This window comes from Bombina bombina, chromosome 2 (assembly GCF_027579735.1).
Source record: "Bombina bombina isolate aBomBom1 chromosome 2, aBomBom1.pri, whole genome shotgun sequence".
NCBI classification, from domain to species: Eukaryota; Metazoa; Chordata; class Amphibia; order Anura; family Bombinatoridae; genus Bombina; species Bombina bombina.
The window spans coordinates 924,529,476-924,550,994 of record NC_069500.1 but is presented as its reverse complement, the minus strand read 5'-3'; the positions used below and the strand labels follow the sequence as shown (position 1 = coordinate 924,550,994).

The 21,519-nt window shown below is 37.2% G+C and overlaps 1 protein-coding gene across 1 annotated transcript; it reads right to left on the bottom strand.

The window, feature by feature from the left end:
* Positions 1 to 1,385: 1,385 nt before the first annotated feature.
* DCK (deoxycytidine kinase) lies at positions 1,386 to 21,186 on the bottom strand. Its single transcript, XM_053703347.1, has 7 exons — positions 20,942 to 21,186; positions 17,161 to 17,276; positions 6,785 to 6,978; positions 6,069 to 6,216; positions 4,188 to 4,303; positions 2,321 to 2,420; positions 1,386 to 1,911 (listed from the first exon to the last, which is right to left on the bottom strand). The coding sequence occupies exons 1-7, from the start codon at positions 21,048 to 21,050 to the stop codon at positions 1,885 to 1,887; spliced, it is 810 nt and encodes a 269-aa protein (XP_053559322.1). The 5' UTR covers positions 21,051 to 21,186; the 3' UTR covers positions 1,386 to 1,884.
* Positions 21,187 to 21,519: the final 333 nt, after the last annotated feature.

Genomic DNA, 21,519 nt, shown 5'->3' with positions numbered 1-21,519 from the left:
TTTTAACATTATTATAATCAATAAAGCTGCATCTCTCATAAATGTTCATCTTTCTGCACATATAACAATCTCTGTGAAAGACGAGCAAGCCTGCAACCAATAGGGGCATTTACCTCTTGCTAAATCTACCTCATAGTCTCATCTTCACAAAGTGGCACCCCACCAACCTCACAAGTCTATGAATCTAGCCTACTGTCTCCATTGATCCAGTGTCAAAACATAACTGGGCATGGGATTTATAATCAGTTTGTCCTAGTGATTATTACTTCATTGTTGAATTGATTTAGATCTGCACTTACAGAATTAACTCCCAAAAGCCTGTGTAATCAAATTATTTGGACTATCACTCTTGGGAATCATTTAATTATTTCTCAATACAATCTATAAGAAAACCTGAAATATTTAGCACTAGAATTTTAAAAACGGCTATCGTTACTTTTTCATAAATTCTAAAAGTATTAAAGGGACAGTAAACACAAAAAAATGTTTATTGTTTACAAAGACAGATAATCCCTTTATTTACCATTCCCCAGTTTTGCATAACCAGCACTGTTAAATTAATATACTTTTTACCTCTGTGATTACCTTGTATCTAAACTTCTGCTAACTGTCCCCTTATTTAAGTTATTTTGACAGACTTGCATTTTAGCCAATCAATTTCCTCTCATAAGTAACTCCACGGGCGTGAGCACAATGTTGTCTATATGGCACACGTGAACAAACACCCTCTAGCTGTGAAAACCTGTCAAATGCATTTAAATAAGAGGAAGCCTTCAAGGGCTTAGAAATTAGCACATGAGCCTACCTAGGTTTAGCTTTTAACTAGGAATACCAAGAGAACTAAGCACATTTGATGATAAAAGTAAATTTGAAAGTTGTTTAAAATGACATGCCCTATCTGAATCATGAACGTTTAATTAGGACTTAACCGTCCATTTAACAGCACATGATTCATGCATATTTTTTTTATGAAGGGGGAAGATTGGATTTTAGATTACAGCGACTCAAAGTGATTTAAACATGACATAAATGTAGGTGATTATAATAAGCAAAGCACTTTGGGTTCAATTGTATTGAAGATGTAAATATGAGCATGGATGACCATACAGATCTTTCAAACACAGCTGTACACAAATTTGCTGTTGCTGTACAATACAAATACAAGTAAATAATAGCAGCAAAATATATGTAAATTAACTCCATGACTTTATAGTTACTGTGTCTTTATGATGATTTATCACTCCTGATCTCATTTATTAAGCGTCAAATATGCAAAACATTGTCCATTTGAAAAGACATTTTTTGAAACAAGGTTCCAATGTATTACGTGCTTAACGTGCCCTTCCTTTGTTCAATATTACATTATATTGCCATTAAATGTATAATTAAAAATGTAAGAATATATTTTATTTTGACATTGTTTAGAAATGTACAAAAAGGGTTGCCTACATGTGCTTCAAATTTGTACACACAGGTAAGCATAACAATCAACCCCATAGAACAAAAAAATATTTTATTTTTTTTTATAATTTTTTTTTTAAACAGACCTAAAAAAAAATCCCCCCACTCATTAATATTTACACACTCAAGTTGGTTTAAATACATGAAGCAGTTGATCATAAATATATGGAATGCCCATGATTGCATACATTCCTTTTAAAATACTGTGTTTTAATTTAAAAAACAAACCCCCAAAAAAACATAAAACCCTTGGCTGATTACCAATTCCCTATCTTACAGTGAAGGGCTTAAAACAGAGCATGGATCTAAGTTTAAAAAAATGCTGTTGCAAAAAAGAAAAAAATACAGTCAAACAAGTGCCATCTTTTTTATCAACAGGACCCCATTTCTGAAACAGGCGCAGGTCAGTTTGTCTTCATTATGCTATAGAGTGCTCAAAAATTCTTTAACCTGTAAGATAAAATACATTCGTCCTTTTTAATGTAAGAAATAAAGAAAAACAGTCTTAAATTGTTCTTTCAAAAAAAAAATCAATGTACTACTGTAAACATGTTATTCAGCTTTTGTAAAAATTTGTTATTTTAACTATGGGTGTTCAAACTTTGAAATGAGTAATTATTAAATTAATTTCTTCATTTTAATGTGTAATGAATAGTAAACTCTAGAAAACTATAGGTTATCAAGGGTATGGCTATTCAAGAGGCTAAAACACAAGTTGTTTCAGCTCACTGTTTAATAAGAGCCTTATTTAATTGGACACAAAGAAAGATTGACTATAAGATTACCATACATAGACCTCTGGTTTTAAAAACAAAAAAAAAGAACTTTGCACTTTCCTTGCAAAATAGATTAAACTTACTTTTTCAATTAAACACTCTTGTTTTTTCTTGTCATCTTTAAAATCTTCATTTACATCCAACGTTAGGATAGGAATATCTTGTAGGTACTCAAAGTCTATCCTGTTGGAGAGAAAATATTAATACTGAATGCACAATGTAAATCTTGCATACTATTTAAATATTTCAAATATGGAGCACAAGAATCCTCTAAGGCAGTGTTTTTCAACCAGTGTGCCGTGAGAGATCCTCAGGTGTGCCACGGCAGACTGACAACAGTGTGACATATTTTTTAAACTTTGCTTGTTTTTTACTCCCAGTGCAGGGGTAGTTTGTAGGAGGCATGGCATAACAGCACAATACATACAGTATGTGTGTGTTTGTGTGTATGTGTACATATATATGCTGTATTAGGCTACAATGTGTGATTTTTTTTAAATTTTGGGATGGTGGTGTGCCACAGGATTTTTTAATGTAAAAAAGTGTGCCACGGCAAAAAAAAGGTTAAAAACCACTGCTCTAAGGGGCCTATTTATGAAAGGCCTGTCGGACATGATCCGACATTGCGGATCATGTCCAACAGACCTCTCTGAATGCGGAGAGCAATACGCGCCAATCGGCCACTACTAGGAGGCTGTCAATCAACCCGATCGTATTCGATCGGGTTGAATTGCAGCGATGTCTGTCTGCCTCCTCAGAGCAGGCGGACAGGTTATGGAGCAACGGTCTTTAGACCGCTGCTTCATAACTGGCGTTTCTGGCGAGCGTGAAGGCTCGCCAGAAACACGGGCCCTCAAGCTCCATACAGAGCTTGTTAGATAGTCCCCTAAATCGGAATTAAGGTAGAAAAATCTGATTGGCTGATTGAATCAGCCAATCAGATTCAAGTTAAATCCGATTGGCTGATTGATTCAGCCAATCGGATTGAACTTGAATCTGATTGGCTGATTCAATCAGCCAATCAGATTTTTCTACCTTAATTCCGATTGGCTGATAGAATCCTATAGATTTAATATAGCTGGCGGCGGTTTAGGGGTTAATAATTTTATTAGGTTGCGGCAGGCTCTGGGAGCGGCGGTTTAGGGGTTAATACATATTTTATTGTTAGGATAGTGAGGGGGGATAGCGGATAGAGGGTTAGACGTGTCGGGCTATGTTAGGGAGGCGTGTTAGACAGTGCGGGTGATTTAGACTTTAGTCAGGTTTTGTAGGCGCCGGCAGTTTCTAACGTGCCGTAAGTCACTGGCGACGCCAGAAATTTGTACTTGCGCAGATTTCTGGACATCGCTGGTTTATCTGACTTACGGCACTTTAGCATCTGACGGCGCAGTATATGGGATAGCTCGAGTTGCAAGCTGAAACTGCGGGCGACGCGGGTTCCCTCGCTTGCGCCGCAAACTACGATCTATATCGGATCGACCCCTATATCTTTATACCAGTGAGGTAGCTCAGTTGGTAAATGCCCTGACTACAAAAAAAAGCCTGTTTAAAAGATCCAAGGTCACAGGTTCAAATCCTGGCCGGGCTGACTCAGCCCTTCATCCTTACGAGGTCTTAAAATGAGTACCATTAAATTGGGTAATAACAACAACTATTCAGCTGCCGATTTGGTTAATTCTGAGAGCGAACGCTGAAAAAGCAATATGAGTCCCACTGGGAGAAAGGCGCTATATAAATACTAGTTATTATTATACTTTTACTTTTCTATCAGCTATATGCGTTTCAAAATATTTAACATGCATGTATGAAAAGTCTGCCTTGGAATGTCTAAAATTAGGTTCCAGCGATATTGAAGTAAAATATAAGAGAGCCCTGGGAAAAAAAAATGCAGATTTGTTTCATTTGTGATCTGACTGAAGTCGAAAAATACATAAAATGTCTACTACCTACCTCATGGTCTTGTGATGTAACCAGCACTCATGTTTGTAATGAAGTTTCTCCAGGTATTCCATAGGAATTCCTTGCTCCTCTTCCCTTCCCCGAGAATATATTCTTTCTAAACATTTCTACAGTAAAAATTAAGCAGTTACACCAACAGAAATAACAGTAAGATAGTTTAATGAATGAAAAAGCTAAGAGACAGTAAACAGATTTTTATATAAAATGTTTAGCTATGCGAAATGCAACAATTTTGCAATAAACTTCCACTATTTATTTTGCTCCCATTTCATGTAAGTTATCTCTGAAAATAAAGCACTCTCTTATTCTCAGAACTTAACCTGTATCCTGCTGACCTCTCAAGATAACATATCTGTCCCTGATTGGCATCATTAGATAACTGCAAATTTTGCAAAACAAAGCAATCGCCAACATCTTGGCTATTAAAAATAATTTCAGTAGAAAGGGACATGAAACCCACATTTTTTTCTTTCGTGAATCAGAGAGAGAATGCAATTTTAAACAAAATTTCCAATTTACTTCTATTATATAATTGCATGCTCTTTCTAAATCATGAAAGAAAAAAATTGGGTTCAGTGTCCCTTTAAGAATTGGCTGATATGTTATTCTATATCTATAGTAACACAAGAGAAATATAATTACAAGATGTTTACTAGAATTTTTATTGTTTAAAAAGATAGATAATCCTTTTATTACCCATTCCCCACACACTGTTATATTAATATACTTTTTACCTCTGTGATTAACCTGTATCTAAGCATCTTCTGACAGCCCCCCTATCACATGACATTTTATTTATTATCTATTGACTTGCATTTTAGCCAATAAGTGCATTGTCTGCCACAAGCCACGGGCGTGATCACGTTATCTATACGGCTGACATGAACTAGCTCTCCCCTGTTGTGAAAAGCAAATAAAAAAGCATGTGCTCAGAGGCGTCCTTCGAGGGCTTAGAAATCATCATATGAGCCTTCCTAGGTTTAGCTTTCAACTAAGAATACCAAGAGAACAAAGCAAAATTGGTGATAAAAGTAAATTGGAAAGTTGTTTAAAATTACATTTGAAACATGAAAGTTTATTTTGGACTTGACTGTCCCTTTAAAAGGGCATTAGACATCAAATGCTAGATATGATGTATGCAAAGCAAAGAATATCCTGACAATATTCAGTACTTGTTAAAATTATATTAGATGTTTAAACATATGCACTTCTTCAAGCAACTTTAGTTTCCCTGCTTTTAAAAACCTGTTCTTTGCAGAGGTCAATTATAGAGTTATAAATTAGCTTATAAAGTAACAGTCTCACAGGGATAACTTTCCCTTTAATTATTTTAAGTACATGTAAACTACACTAATAAACAGCCATTAAACCTTTTGATTGTCAGAAGCAGGTAAGCATACAGTTCATAAAACCAATATAGAACGCCAATAACATGCATCAATTAGAACTGCCCAATATAAATGCAACTGTTACATGTTGTTATCTGTTTTATAAAGTTTATCATCTTGTCTTTGAACATACTGAAACATGTGGAACTGTTTTATTTTGTCTTGTGTATGTTTCTTCCAAAGACTTCAAAAAAGGATGTGCATAAAAACAGTGTAGTCAATTTTCACTTTCTCTACTAATATTTGTTTCAATTAGCCTAAACATGATTACCAGTAAACACCTGGCAGTACCAGAAGATATAGTTTATCATTACACAGAAGAAATGTCCATACCCCGAGTCCTAGTAAGCAAAAAGGTAGCAGTGATTGTGTACATGGATACAAGAATATAGGTCAGTGTGCATAATCTCACACCTTTCTCAGAAGGTTGTGTAGAAAATCTATTCACACTACCATTTGATCTTAGTAATGTCTGCCTTATTACCTCAGGAATTGCTCGAAGATAAATTATTGCATCTAGTTCAAGATCTGCACCAAACTGAGAATTCATCCACTCATGCCAGTCCTGGTAAACTGTCCATTCTGTTTCATTCATGCATTCTGCCTCATACAAGTTGGAAGCAAAAATATATCTGAAAAGAATATTGGTGTCCGGTTAGTTTAGTTGTATAACACCAGCAGAAGATGCAATTATACCAGTTATCTTATGGTAACTAAACATCCTTTTGTTAGTTATTAATATGTTTTTCCTGGTGCAATAAGTAAATAAATATTAGGGAGTGAAATAATTTGCACAATTCACTATTAAGCAACAATATTCTAATAAATCTAATTTAAAAATAATCCCTTCTCTGATTAAAATGTATAACTAAATGATAGCTCAACTATCACTACTCCATGAATCTTTAATTAAAAATCAGGTGAAACACACCATTCTAAGAAGATTTTGCATGGGACTGCAGAACATTTTCTTTTGCTTCCTTATCTGTCTTTAATTTCCCCATGCGGGCTTCCTCATTTTAAAGAATGTATTTAATTTAAAGTGAATTAAAAAAAAAAAAAAAAAAGATTTGGGAAGCTAAAACTGGTAATTTTAACATTTACAAGCATTTTGGAAAGTGATAAGGAAACTTTATACGTTGCCACTTCTATTTAAAGGCACATTGGTATATAACAACATTTAGATGAAATTTTGCTCACCTATCACTGTAAACGGAACGCTCATAAAAAAGCACAGGATTCTCAGCTTCCTTCAGTTTACCACCAAAAGCTTTCAGCTGTGCTCGGATGCGGCTCAGACAAGCATAGGCTTGAAAGGTAAAGGACCAGCGTTCCGGCTTCTCATACATCATCTGGAGAAGATTACCTCCACTTTTCTGGGATGTGGTTAGCTCCTGTTCAAGCAAAAATGTTAACTTGTGTTACAAAAGCTTATTAAGTATTGGACATATCACACATGTCTGTCTAGTTAAAGTATATGTTGCCCAGAACACAAATATAGTTTCAATGGAAAAGCCAAAGCAGTTAATAATGTAAAACTGTATACATGTGGTTACATAAAAATACATACACACAGTATTGACAAAGATATATGATAAGCCAAGACAAGAATAGCATTTTAATAATGGGCTAGATAATGAATGAAGCACTATCGTTAGCGCGTGAGAGATATCCGGTTTTCAAGGCTGTGTGGCCGCAATACGAGCACAAATCTCTGAGTGCAAAAAATTACTTCTATCGGTTTTACCGCTTTAACGTGAGCACAAACTACTGCTCCACTCGTAATCAAGCTCAATCTTGCTTAACATTTCGGATTACTTTACATATCTATTTACAAAAACCTATATTAGTTTCCTCAATATTTATCTAACATGCTCCCTTTTACCCTGTCTACAAGGCTACAGAATATGTCCAACCATTTAATATTAAAGAATAATATATACTATTGTGTTCCATTTATGTATATGTACTTTTTATATATGTAATGTTAAACAAAAAAAGTTTTAAGGGACACTAAAGTTACAATTAAACTTTAAATGATTCAGACAGAGCATGCAGTTTTAAGAGACTTTCCAATTTACTTCCATTATCAAATTGTGCAATCTTTTTATATGTACTCTTTCTGAAGCACCAGCTACTTACTACTGAAAATAAGGCCGGACAGATAGCTCAGCATGCTAAGGCACTGTGGCTGAACTCTGTAGTAACCCAAGGGTTGCAGGTTCGATCCCCGGCGAGGTCCACTCAGCCTGTCATTCTTCCGAGGTCGATAAAATGAGCAGCGCCTTGAGACCCTTACGGGTGATTAGCCGCGCTTTACAAGTACCCAATACAATACTGAGTATGTGCAAGAGTTCAGTGTATACATATATAAGTCTGTGATTGGCTAGTTTCTGTCACATGATACTGGGGCCGGCAAGTGCAAATGTTGCATTGTCTTTTTCATATGCACTTGTTGATTATGCAATTTTACTGTAATGGTACTTGATCAATATGTTTAGCTAGTTTAGCATTCATTACGTTTTGTTGGTTTTTCTTTATTGCAAGCTAAATTGTTGACTTGTAGGTCAATTGTTACTGTTTTCTTATTAATATTATTACAATATGACAGCACTATTCATTCAAACTATAAAACAAAGTAAATTATGGACAGAACATATTACAGTTATTAACAGAATGGTGTTGTCAGGTTTGCCATTACTAGCATTTTATGTAGCTTCCAAAAGCTTTTTGATGAATTTACTTTAAAATCTATAGACCTACAAACAGAAAGAGAAGCATTCGTCCAGGAATGAACTACAGCTTGTGGCTTGTTCTATGGTCTAGTTACCATCTGGGAGTAGCTTATTTTAGCCTAATTGTGCTTTTCAAAGAGAAAAACCCTCCTGAAGTATATCAGTCTGATACAGTATAATAATCTCAAAATTGGCTGCAGCAATGGCCCTTTGAAAATAAATTATTTTCTAGGGTAACAACCATTACTATCATTTACAGGAAACCTGTGGCATTGGGAACACTAGTTTCGACATAGCAAAACTACTTACATTACTTTATTTTGTTTAGCTGGAGTGGTGAGTTTTTACAGTATATTTTTGTCACTCAGAATTTAGGATTATTGAGAGGTATGGCAGTTTTTCCAGAAGAAATCATTATTTTATATTTGTTTACTTTACATGTCACTTTATGTCACACTCCTGATATAGATCAGGTATAGATTCAAACAGAATATGCTTATAACCACTAAGTTCAGCTTCTAGTAGTTTCTTATGGATATGTGACAGAAGGGATAACAACTATAATCTATAGTGTAATGTTAACCCTCTGTCTTTTTATAGCCACAGAGATAACTTCAGAGAACACACCGGTGGATCTGAACAAGAAACATGTGGCAAAACAGTTAACAGTGGACTTGCAGAGATATCTGATAGAGGAAACTAATATAAGGAATTTGGCAAACAGCATTAGGCATACACATTAATAGGAATCAGGAGAACCAATATATGCAAAGTTATATGTAGAAGTAAAGCTTGAAACAAAGTAGCACTTAGGAACCGGTATATGGAAGATTAACTATATTGCATTGCTGGAGAAATGTTACTACTTATAAGCAGCATACGACCTGTTTGTTGTGGAACTGAGAGATCAGCTGATTCTGCCTAAACAGGGAGAGAGGAGTCCGGAGCTGTAGATCCAGTGTTGGAAGTTACTTGAGTCCGGAGCTGAGGCCTCTATGTTACAGTCATATAGAGGATAGTTGAACAACCAGCGAATTCTCTGAGCTGGTAAGCGTGAGCTGGCAGGGAGCAGGGAGAGAGGCATGCAGCGGATTCGGCTGTAGCTGATGATGTCACTGACCGGCCGGTCTCCCACAGCTTGTTAGCTGAATAGCGAGGACAGAGCAGAGATGACTGAAGTAAGTGATGCAGCCTTACTCAGTCTATAGACTAGATTAATCCAGGAAAGAAGGATAGGAGGAGGTGCCTTATATAGGGAAGGCAGTTACCACTTAAAGGGACAGTAGCTGACACCAAGGTAGGAAGAATCCTGACACTTTATCAGTTTTTTTCTAATGCAGTCTTTATTTAGATGTATTATAAAAAATAAAAAAAAACACACAACTATCTTCTGCTCATTTGTGTATTTCCATTCCTGATGTAAGGGTGTGATTACCAAAAAATTGATTTTGGCAAACAAGGGCCTGTTTAATGGGCACACAACCAAGCAAAAATGTAAGTCAATATTAAAGGGACAGTCTACACCAGAATTTTTATTGTTTTAAAAGATAGATAATCCCTTTATTACCCATTCCCCAGTTTTGCATAACCAACACAGTTATATTAATATACTTTTAACCTCTGTGATTATCTTGTATCTAAGCCTCTGCAAACTGCCCCTTTTGACAAACTTGCAGTTTAGCCAATCAGTGCCTGCTCTCAGATAACTTCACGTGCACGAGCACAGTGTTATCTATATGAAAAACATGAACTAACACCCTCTAGTGGTGAAAAACTGTTAAAATGCATTCTGAAAAGAGGTGGCCTTCAAGGTCTAAGAAATTAGCATATGAACCTCCTAGGTTAAGCTTTCAACTAAGAATACCAAAAGAACAAAGCAAAATTGGTGATAAAAGTAAATTGGAAAATTGTTTAAAATGACATGCTCTATCTGAATCATGAAAGTTTATTTTGGCCTAGACCGTCCCTTTAAGCTAAAATTAGCCAATATTAAATTTATTTCAATGTTTGTTGCACAGATTATCATTCAATCAATCAATTATATGTTAAATTATGCAATGGAGTTGGAGTTGTGCTTTAGGTAGCTTAAGTAACATTTATAAATAACAGAAACTGTAATAATATTGCAAAGTATTACACTACCCCCACCCAGCTTATTGTTAATGTCACCCGACTGGAAACATTTTCAATGGAGAACACTGCATTAGATTACTGTTTTGCAAAAAGGAGACCATAAAGTAAGGCTAACTACCTTAAAAATGTACTACAAACTAGTAATAGTATGCTTGTGTATCCTACAGCTGAAATTAAAGGATGCCAAAACTGAATGTTGAAATCCATTTTTTTCAAGATATAATTTAAAAAAAAATCCAATCAGGGGCATGTCCAAGCAGCATTCCAGAGAGGACGCATCTCCATGAGCTCTTAAGGAAAAATGAATAATCTGCCGATTATCAGTTTCAATTCACAGCATTTATTGCAAAAAGGAGAATTTGCACATTCCTCACATATGAAGGATCTGAAAATCACGAAATTTGCTGTGTCAATGATCTTGGAGCAGTGGATAGGACAGTAGAAGCCTACAGTGGAGGCTAACCACAAGGCTGTAACCCCCACCCCCCCCAATCATCTTAAAAAGATACCTACAACTCCTTACAGCAGCCTACCTGAGATAAGTCATGAAGGGTGAAGACTAAGCCGTTTGGAAACGTTATACTCAAAACTAGAAAAACTGTTGATAACCATCTATGAGAAATGACCTTATAGTCAAGCACTGGAGATAGGAATTTTGCACCATGCACTACTAGATGAAACAACATTACTCGCAAGTACAGACACCACATGTGGCTATGGCCGGAAAGCTTCTGAATCATTCGGAAAGACTATTTGTTTCTTGTTTTCAGCACCTGGCAGATATCTGGTGAGAGGTTCATATGCTGACACAATATTTGCATCAGAAACTTTTTTTCACAAACATAACCTTGAATAGTGATATACTTAAAAATGAACCTGTGGTCTGTGCCTTACTACTCTGTTTGCTTATGTGTTGTTCTAGCAGTCTGGGAACTATAATTCAATATCATGCAGCTTAAAAGTACATCCTAAAGAGTATTGGTCTTACTTGTAAATTACACCTGTGCAAAACACAGGTGCTCTCAATTTTGAATTTACTCAGAGTCAACCTTGTGCAAAGCCTCAATATTTAATGCTGGCTGTTAGGCTGCACTGGGTCTTCACATTGATTCTGTTTTGTCACAAGCCAGAACACTTTCCGCCTTGACTGTACCTGGATTCCTGCACTTCAGTTTCTACCTGGAAAAAGACTTTAATTTAGAATCTGCATCTCTGTTTACAAGTTTGTTCCTTGCCACCCCTGGCATTTGTAGACAATACATACCTGAATAGTTCGTACTTAATTTACCTGCAAGTATTTGTTCATTCTAAGAATTTTGTTATTTAGATAAATATCTGTTACTTTTCAATCTACATGGCTTCTACTAATCTCCATTTAAAGCAACTGTTCCAGACACTGAGGCTCTCACAAAATAGCCTGAGACATAACATGACAGAATGTGAAGACCCTAAAAGAGAGCCCTCTGGGAATATTGCTGCATTGGAATCAGTATTGAAGTTTATCAAGGACATACTGTAATGATTCCACTCCTGGTTTTACCTTCTGCTACTGGTTACCTCTTTACACCTGTACTTAAAGCACCACCACGCCCCAAACAAGTGCTTAGTTATTGAGTACATTTCAGCTAAGCACAGTGCACTGTTTGCTTACTCCCTCTGGAGATCTAAATATTAAAAGAACTTTCGTTCAACATATTGGATTACAAATACCAGCTGTAGTCTGGTTTGTTTCAGGACTTCGTATCTCTCTCTATTGAGAATAATTTGTTTGTCAATACAACTTAACACTAACTCCTCTATACAAGGACGCTGTTAATCGTTCCACCATATGCTATACAGCTCTACCTGTAACACCTTCACTGAGATGCACTACGGCAAAGGGGTTTGCTTATCCGCTCTTTAGCGTAACTACTTGTGGACAAGTTACATGTGAGTACTATTGTACTTGTACTATACTACTAAAGGATTTTCAGCTCCAATTTACTTACTCAAGTGAGTCCTACCCTCACGCCGGGTTTTCAATTTCGTTTTGCTCCCTGATTCTAGACAAGCGCTACGGACATCTGTGACGTCACATCAGCTGTTCAGCACAGAGCTAGACACTCCCCGGTCTAATGCTGCAGTACACAGCGCTCAGTCTATACGCTGCTTAAGAAGCTGTCAGCAGCTGCAGAACACAGCTCCTTGTCCTCTCGCTGCCTACTGGGTTTCTGCCAGCTAAATCCTGCAAAAGCTCAATTGTTACATTATAAAGTACATGCATCATTGCAGATTACTCTCTGTTCCTTTTCAACTTATGATTGCTACAATTATTCAGTAGTCATATTACAACACTACCTTGACATACTGTGTCAACTGAGAAACCTCACTCAGAGATAAACAGTCTATGCTGATACAATAGTCTGTTACTCAGTAGTGAAACATTCATTACTTTATTTGTCTCTAGCAATTGAGATCCATTCTAACCATAATCCTTATACATACTGACTAACTTTATGGAGCTGGTGGAAACGTTATGTCTCCCAACTGAAACCTTGTCTAATGTTACCTCCCGAACAAGAAAAGGATGCAAAGAACCCTTAACAGAAGAGGAAAAGACTCGGTGAAGAAAACTAAAGCTCTATAGTGGGGGAACTGGTCACCGTATCTAAGGGTGTACGGTAACACCCCCCCTAGAGGATCGAGTCGGAATACAGTCTAAGAAGGATGATGCTAAGGGAATGAACAACTCCTCCACTAGCAAACTGAAAAATTACTCTGGAGATGACCCAGCTACCGAGAATACATCTATTCTACAAGCAACCATTTCTAACATGCTATAAGAAATGGTACCCGATTTGAAACAGATGGTCGTTGGGAGTACAACTCCAACTACATCCACTACTCATGTCACTGCCTCTGTTCCTGCATCTACCACATTGGGGAACTCTGCAAAAAAATACCTCCTGGAAATCCTGCACATTACATTGTCTCTGCCCTGGCTGGAGATCCTACTAATGAAAGTTACTCATAAGACACAAAACTGGCAAACCTTCCAGCTGAATCGATGTCTGCCAAATCTATAGATCCACGCCTCCTCGCACCTCCTTCACCCAGCTACTCATTAACTGAGAAATAATGGGATAATATGGTTGATCTGGATATATACGAAGCAGATAACGAATTCCATGACTCTGATGGTGAGGTTATATCCTACCCAGAGGTACTCTACCCCTCAGCTAGTGCATTGCAAGCTGCTTAGCATAATCAGGAACCTTCAAATCGAACCGATCTTTGTATTAGATAACAAGAGTTTATGCCAACAGTGGAATTTTCTATGGGTCCACAAACTCATGCAGCTGTTCAAGGAAAAAGAACCAACTACATCTGAATGTATTAGGGCTTTGAATGGAACACTGGTTCGTAAAACCGATCTTCAGATTTTTTAACAGGCTTCGAGTGTCCAGAGTGCGCTCTTTGGAGGTGGCGTCTGTCCCAAACCAAGCATCCAGACTAAAAAGAAAAGGTCTGGGAGGTATTCTGCTCGACAGGGCTGTGCAGGGATTTGAACCCATGGCTCTGTGCTTTACTACTCTGTTTGTTTATGTGTTGAGCCACAGTCAGTTCTAGCAGTATGAGAACTGTAATGCAATATCGTGCAGCTTAAAAGAACAGCCTAAAGAGTATTTGTCTTACTTGTAAATACACAGGTGCTCTCAATTTTGGATTTACTCAGAGCCAACCCTGTGCAAAGTCTCCCTATTTAATGCTGGATGTTAGGCTGCACTGGGTCTTCACATTGATTCTGTTTTGTCACAAGCTAGAACATTTCCTGCCTTGACTAGACCTGCATTCCTGCACTTCAGTTTCTACCTGGAGAAAGACTGTACTTTCAAATCTATATCTCTGTTTACAAGTTTGTTTCCTGCCTTATCCAGATTCCTGCACTTCAGTTCCTATTGGAGAAAGGCTTTACTTTAGAATCTGCATCTCTGTTTACAAGTTTGTTCCTTGCCACTCATGGCATTTGTGGACAATACATACCTGAATAGTTCATACTTATTTCACCTGCAAGTATTTGTTCATTCTAAGAATTTTGTTATTCAAATAAATATCTGTTACTTTTCAATCTACATGGCTTCTACTAATCTCCATTTAAAGCAACTGTTCCATACACTGAGGCTCTCACAAAATAGCCTGAGACATAACATGACAATGTTATAATTAACCTGTTTCCTCAGTTTGTAACTTTAAAGTGAATGTAAACTTTGAGGAATTAGTGCCCAGTTTTTAATAATCCTATTAAAAACAGGGGCACTTTCATTCATCAAACTTTAAATTATGGGGGGGCGGAGCCAGCTATCATGCAGTGAGGACGTGTTTGAACATGGCTCCTGCAATAAACGATAAAAAATTGATAAAATTTAGCCAATTCGCATAACACAAGAGATGTACCCATTCTAAACGAGCCCTGCAATAGCTGAGGATTTCACTGGCAATCTATAAGACGGCTTTAAGTGCCAGAGAGGAGCGATAGATTGAGGCCTGGCCGAGCTCGGGGCCTCCCTGGGAGAAACGTATGCCACATCTTTCGCAGCAAGGCGATAGTAAGAGGGCCTGAGTTGGCTTTGTGGAGCGGTGCCTGCTGGAGTATGAGGACTCTGGGACCATGGCGGGGCTGTTAGCGGCATTGCACAACTGGATGGAGGACCTCGAGTGCAAGATGGCCCGCAGATTTGACCGCCTCCTATCCATTATGGCGGATACCCAAGCAGAAGTTGCTACCGATGTCTCGGAGGTGGCACCCTCAGCAGCTTTGAGCGCACAGCGTAGTGATTCTCAGGAGGATATCGATCAACACCCGGCTAACTTACCCCACACAGCAGAATCGGAGGCCTGTGGATTACCGGCGACCCGGTGCAGGTCAGATCTCTTAGTCCAGGTACCCAGCGGGGACTGTGGGAGCTCCTACCATTGCGCTACTATACTTCAGGAGGGTGCGCACAGAAGACAACTTAACTCCAGCATGACCCACGGTCTGAGGCTACATCTGATGGACATATCATGCTGGGAAACTCTGGATTTATCTGGCGTCTTGGTGAGACAACTGTATGTAAAGACCGTTGTGGGATGAGCATTCCTACTGTGGCTGACATTTGTGCAGCTACCGCCATGTTCAGCAGGGTGCCTTTGTTCTAACATTGCAAACCTATATGACGACCATTAGGTCTGAACTCACAGACTCAACCTTGTGAACATTTTGTCTTGTGGCCCTAGCAATATTTATATTTGTCAGCTAGATGGAGATATGAGAACCTCTATCCTCTCTGATTATTTGGCTAACTCTGGATCTAAATATGCAACTGTTATGTCCATTGTACTTATAACATTACCACTGTCTGCCCTTTGCTCTTCCCTAATCTAATCTCTAACTATATATAGTGAACAGTTTATCCCTCTCATATCATTGCAGTCCCCTACTGATAATATGTGTTACTGGGGAAGAGAATGCTTGTTTTCAGATATCACTTGGGTAGCAGGGTTTTTTCAAGAAATGGGACCTCAATACATGTCTTAGATCCGCCCCCCTTCCCCCGCCTCCTTGGAATTATCTAAAAAAGGGGCAGTTCCTGCGAGTGGCGAGATGTCTCCTTTAAAAAGTAATGAAGCTTGCTGGAAAGAAAAACTTTGATAGGTAGAGGGAAGTTAACAGGGGGCACACTTTAAAAACTAAATCATGCATCAAAAACATTGCACTGCTTACAAGCGCCTCTATGCATGTGTTTTTCTATTAGTGTATTAAAGTGAAAGTCAATCCTAGCGTTTTATAAACACTAGGATTGACTATTGAAACAAATAAAGGGGACTTTCATTCATGAAGTATAAGATACTTCATATAGAAAGCTGATTTATTTGTTTCAATCAATCACCGTTTTTAGCTGCTACAGCAGCCCACAGCTAAAATAAATTTTTGCTAAGAGGTGACGTTTTCACCTCTTAGCCAATAGCCGTGTGGTAAATCCAGCTTGGCGCCCATGGGAGCCGGATTTACCGCACGGCTATTGGCTATGGAGGTGAAAACGTCACCTCTTAGCAAAAAAATGTTTTAGCCGTGGGCTGCTGTAGCAGCTAAAAACGGTGATCAATTGAAACAAATAAAGGAGCTTTCTACATGAAGTATCTTATACTTCATGAATGAAAGTCCTCTTTACTTTTTTCAATAGTCAATCCTAGCGTTTGCAAAACGCTAGGATTGACTTTCACTTTAATACACTAATAGAAAAACACATGCATAGAGGCGATTGTAAGCAGTGCAATGTGATCTGTTTTTGATGCATGATTTAGTTTTTAAAGTGTGTCCCTTGTTAAACTTCCCTCTACCTAGCAAAGTTTTTCTTTCCAGCAAACTTCATTACTTTCTAAAGGAGACATCTCGACACTTGCAGGAACTGCCCCTTTTTTAGATAATTCCATGAGGGCAGCCTCCGTGTGAAAAAAAAAAATCACATCTGATAATCAGCCCATAGACATGAAGGAGAAAGAAGACAATGAACACAGGGGAAATAAGTAGAAAATGCAGCATGAGAGAAACATATTACTATAAGTAATAAATAAGAACGGAAGACTTTAAGAAGATTTCTCTCTCTCTTAATAGATGTCTACATGACTGCATAAGCTAACAATATTAAATAAATTACATGACTGGAACATTTATCACACAATTCATACCTCAAATTCATTTTGGCTGCTTTGCACATTACACCATCTGGCAATGGGTTCAGGAACAACCTCCCAGTCCTCATTGGCTTTTTTCAAAATATTTACAAATGTAGATTTACCTGCAGCTGTTTTCAGAAAAAAAAAAGTATTTTAAAATGATGACGTAATCATTATCATAAATAGAAACAAATATCAGAATATATGATAGAACAACAAACTGTATTAAAAATAACTGCAGTAAAAAAAAACAAAAAAACATTACCATTCTGATCTAATTTTATGACAAAGACAGTTAAACACAGCAACAACAACAAAAAAGTACTGCGAAACAATACAGTGCAACTAAGTGGCAACTAAAGCAAGACTTTGTAACTGTGCATTGTGATAATCCCGCAATCCAGTGCTTTGTATTTCAACATCTTTCAATTGCAGGAAAGTACTGCCGTTAGCTTACAGTTTGAGGGATAACAAAAGGAAGCTTTTGAAATGTGTGTATTGTGGTACTCCCCCACCAATGCTTTACAGTTTGAGGGTTAACAAAAGGAAGCTTTTGTAATTTGTTTATTGTGGTACTCCCCCACCAAATGCTTTACATTTGAACAACTTTCAATTGCAAAGGTAATACAAAGAAGCAAAGATTTCTATAGGTATAGCAAAGCAGACTGTGCCCACCATGTTCGGACTGTAAATGCTGTATTTGTCTTCAGATTATATGCAGTTCTTTGTTTTTAATTAAAAGAATTGTTATCTACACATAACACCTGATTGTACTCGTTATAAATATTATTTTAGAAGCCGTAATCATGGTAATTTTGTTTTGTTATTTATTAAATGACAATATTCTATTTTTTTCTAAATTCACCAAAATACACATTCATCATATGAACATATTTCAGCTTTGGGGGTTATGGTCCCCCATATAAGCAGTATTTTAGTTTCTTACCTACTTTTCAGCCCACCTTGATCCAGTCTTTTATTTTCCTTTGGGTGATATCTGTGCCAGTCACCTAACTACAAGCGCTGCCACAAGTCTCACTGAATTTGATGTGTGGGCGTGACTGACTTTACTAACACATGTGCGGTAGCACCCAAAGGGGGGTCCTGATGGTATACTTGTAAACAATGAATCCAAACTTGTGTTAGAATTCACCGTTTACTTGGATACCTGATAGCTTTTGCACCGCCATATTGCTCATTTATAAGGGGATGGGATCTCACTTGCTAGCTATGTTCTTTTGCCACTTTCAGTAAACAGTGAATCTCGTTTGGGACAGCTCTATACACCACTACACTACAGAAAAGAAAGGGGAGAGAGGGAATTGCAAGATATGGTATCACAAAAAAACAAGATTTTTAACAAAAAGTTAAATAAATATAAATATATATATATATATATATATATATATATATATATACACACACATACACAGACATGGAATTAACAAGCAATTTATACTTAGCTTTTATTTACCATCACAGGATATTCTGTAAAGGAATTCCAAAAATGCCTGGTGCATGCATAAGGCTATCCTAAGAAAAAAGTAACAAGTAATATGGGTAGACTTGATGGGACTTTTTGATTTTTATCTAACGTCAAATTCTATGTTTCTAAAACACACAAGTTCTGTTCAGGAGCCACAAGCATTACAACTGCTGGGCAGGACAAAGCCGGTAGGCCAATCGGAAGGAGCAGTCTACATAGCCCAGCCAGTCACCGGCAGTGTCAAAAATTAAACTTTCATGATTCAGATAAAGTATGCACTAAAAAAATTCCAAAATACGATCTACATTTACTTTGTTTTTTAGATATCCTTTCTAAATTAGGATATCTAGATATGCTCTGGAGTCTGCATTTGAGCACTATATGGCAACAATGTATAGCATTGTTACAAACATTGCTGAAAGCACTACAAACATATAATGCTCAAGACGTGTGAACGTTCCTAAGCCTATCTTGGTAGGCTTTTCAACAAAAGATACCAAGTGGACAAAGAGAATTTGATAATGAAAGTAATATGGAAAGAATTTTAAAAAAACTGTATGCTTTAAATTGAATCATGAAAATTGAATGATATGGTAAAGAATGCTCATTTGAACTGTTGCAATCCAATAAATATTTAATTATAATTGAAAAGGCTTTGTTTTATTTGTGGACCACCACTCTATACTTTTCTGAACATTTACAGTTCTTCATTGATAGAAATTACAACTCCGTTGTAAATATTGATTATGTTTCACTGTTTACTAGAAGCATGACTGTATTTCTTCTAATGGGCAGTAACAGGTAAGAAAAGAATGATTTATATTGTATTTATGTTTAATACAAACTGTTAACATTTACTATAACTTTAATTTTTACTTTCGTGGTCCTTATAATATTTAACCCCTTGCGTGACGACACATGGTCATCATCCGCACATTGTATTTACTGCGAATGATAATCACGTTGTCATGCGCACTTAAGGGGTTAAATATGATAAAGAACAGCAAAGTAAAAATACAGGCAATGACCTACAGTAGGGCCTAAATATAAGCAACATCTAAAAACTGCAAAATAGCTCAACACTTGGGGAGGAAATGGCTGTGCAGTCTAAGGGTTAAACAGTCATATTTTTGGTTATTAGGCACCTATGAGTTTTTGGTCTAAAGTTGTGCACTACAATACCTTATTATTATTTTCTAGTTACCTAAATATTAAAGGGACACTAAACCCACATTTGTTCTTTCATGAGTCAGATAGAGAATACAATTTTAAACAACTTTCCAATTTACTTCTATTATCTAATTTGCTTAATTTTGTAGATATCCTTTGCTGAAGAAAGAGCAATGCACATGGGAGAGCCAATCACATGAGGCATCTATGTGCAGCAACCAATCAGCAGCTACTGAGCCTATCTAGATATGATTTTCAGCAAAGAATATCAAGATCATGAAGCAAATTAGATAATAGAAGTAAATTAGAAATTTGTTTAAAACTGCATGCTCTTTCTAAATCATGAAAGAAAAAATTGGGGTTTAATGTCCCTTTAACATTTTGTTAAAGCAACATGCCAAACTTGCAATATGAAAATCTAAAAAAAAAAAAAAAAAAAAGGCTACAGCAGATTGTGGTCTCAATTTACTCGTATAAATGTGACTTCCTTACTTTCTTACTATATATGGAGGGAATAAACCGATTTCAGAATGATTTACTCCTCACAACTATGTGTTTCAGGCGTGTGCCTTGCTGACATGCAGTTGTCAATGGCAGCTGCAATGGAACAATGACAGCAAGTGCCAGGCACAGGGGTGTGAGAGGCTGGCGGGAATAGAATACGGAAGGCAGCTAGTGTAGCTAGTATACAGGACAAAAGAGCTGGCAGACATTCATTATAATCTTTTACTGTCCCAACAGCAAATGTTCTAAGCAAAAGTACAAAAAAATGCCCAGGTTATTGCAAAATACACATGTAACTATTTTATAAAGGAAATTATAAAATGGAGCCCTCGTAAACGCATACACTGTAAAACAGCGTATGCACTACATAATGACTAATACAGTGTATGCACTACATAATGACTAATACAGTGTATGCACTACATAATGACTAATACAGTGTATGCACTACATAATGACTAATACAGTGTAAAAGAATAAAAGTGTAAAACAGGTCGCAAATGTAACACAAAAATTAAATCATTTGCATGTAGTGAAATGTGCAACATATTATGTCTGGCTGACCAAATGGTTAAAGCATCTCGTCTAAGAACACAAAGGTACCTCAGTACAGAGTTATTGCATCATCCTTACCAATGTTCCCCTCTATGGATATCCTCTTGACCTTGCTCTTGCCTGGAGAGGAGGAAGATGAGGATGATAAAGACATCTCCTCGCATAATCTTTTCGGTGGGGTAGCCATGATATCAACCGCACAGTATAAATTCTGCAGCGTACAGTACAGATCCCGCTATAATAATATTTGAATTTTGGCGCACTGGCAGTCCCCTGGTTAAAGCAGGTGACGCTTCTGGGCATATGTCCCCCTAGCGCTGTTTGCAGCCTATAAGAAGCAGGGGGCGACTGTCAAGCGATGTGACGCACACTGGAAAGCTTCCAGGGAAGGATCCCGCAACCAATGAGAAACACAGTGGGCGTGTCCTGCCTGAAAGCTGTTGTTGACGACGGGCTGAGACGTGAGGGGAATTATGGTTCTCGAGTGATTCAGTTTTTCAGAACAAATAAAATACAAATCCAGATAGTTTTAATACATAACATAAATTACCATTCATGCACTTTTTAGTGAGCAGTGCACTTCTATGAAATGGTCCTATTTAACTTTACGATTTTCTAGCGTGTGGACGTTTTACGAGGTGTTGTGTATGTATCGT

Excerpts from the sequence above, each read along its gene's own strand:
- DCK (XM_053703347.1), bottom strand. The coding sequence starts at position 21,050 with ATGGCTACCCCACCGAAAAGATTATGCGAGGAGATGTCTTTATCATCC. Across the intron at positions 17,277-20,941 it reads ATCCATAGAGGGGAACATTG|CTGCAGGTAAATCTACATTT; the intron begins GTAAGGATGATG and ends TTCTGAAAACAG. Across the intron at positions 6,217-6,784 it reads CGTTCCGTTTACAGTGATAG|ATATATTTTTGCTTCCAACT; the intron begins GTGAGCAAAATT and ends TATTCTTTTCAG.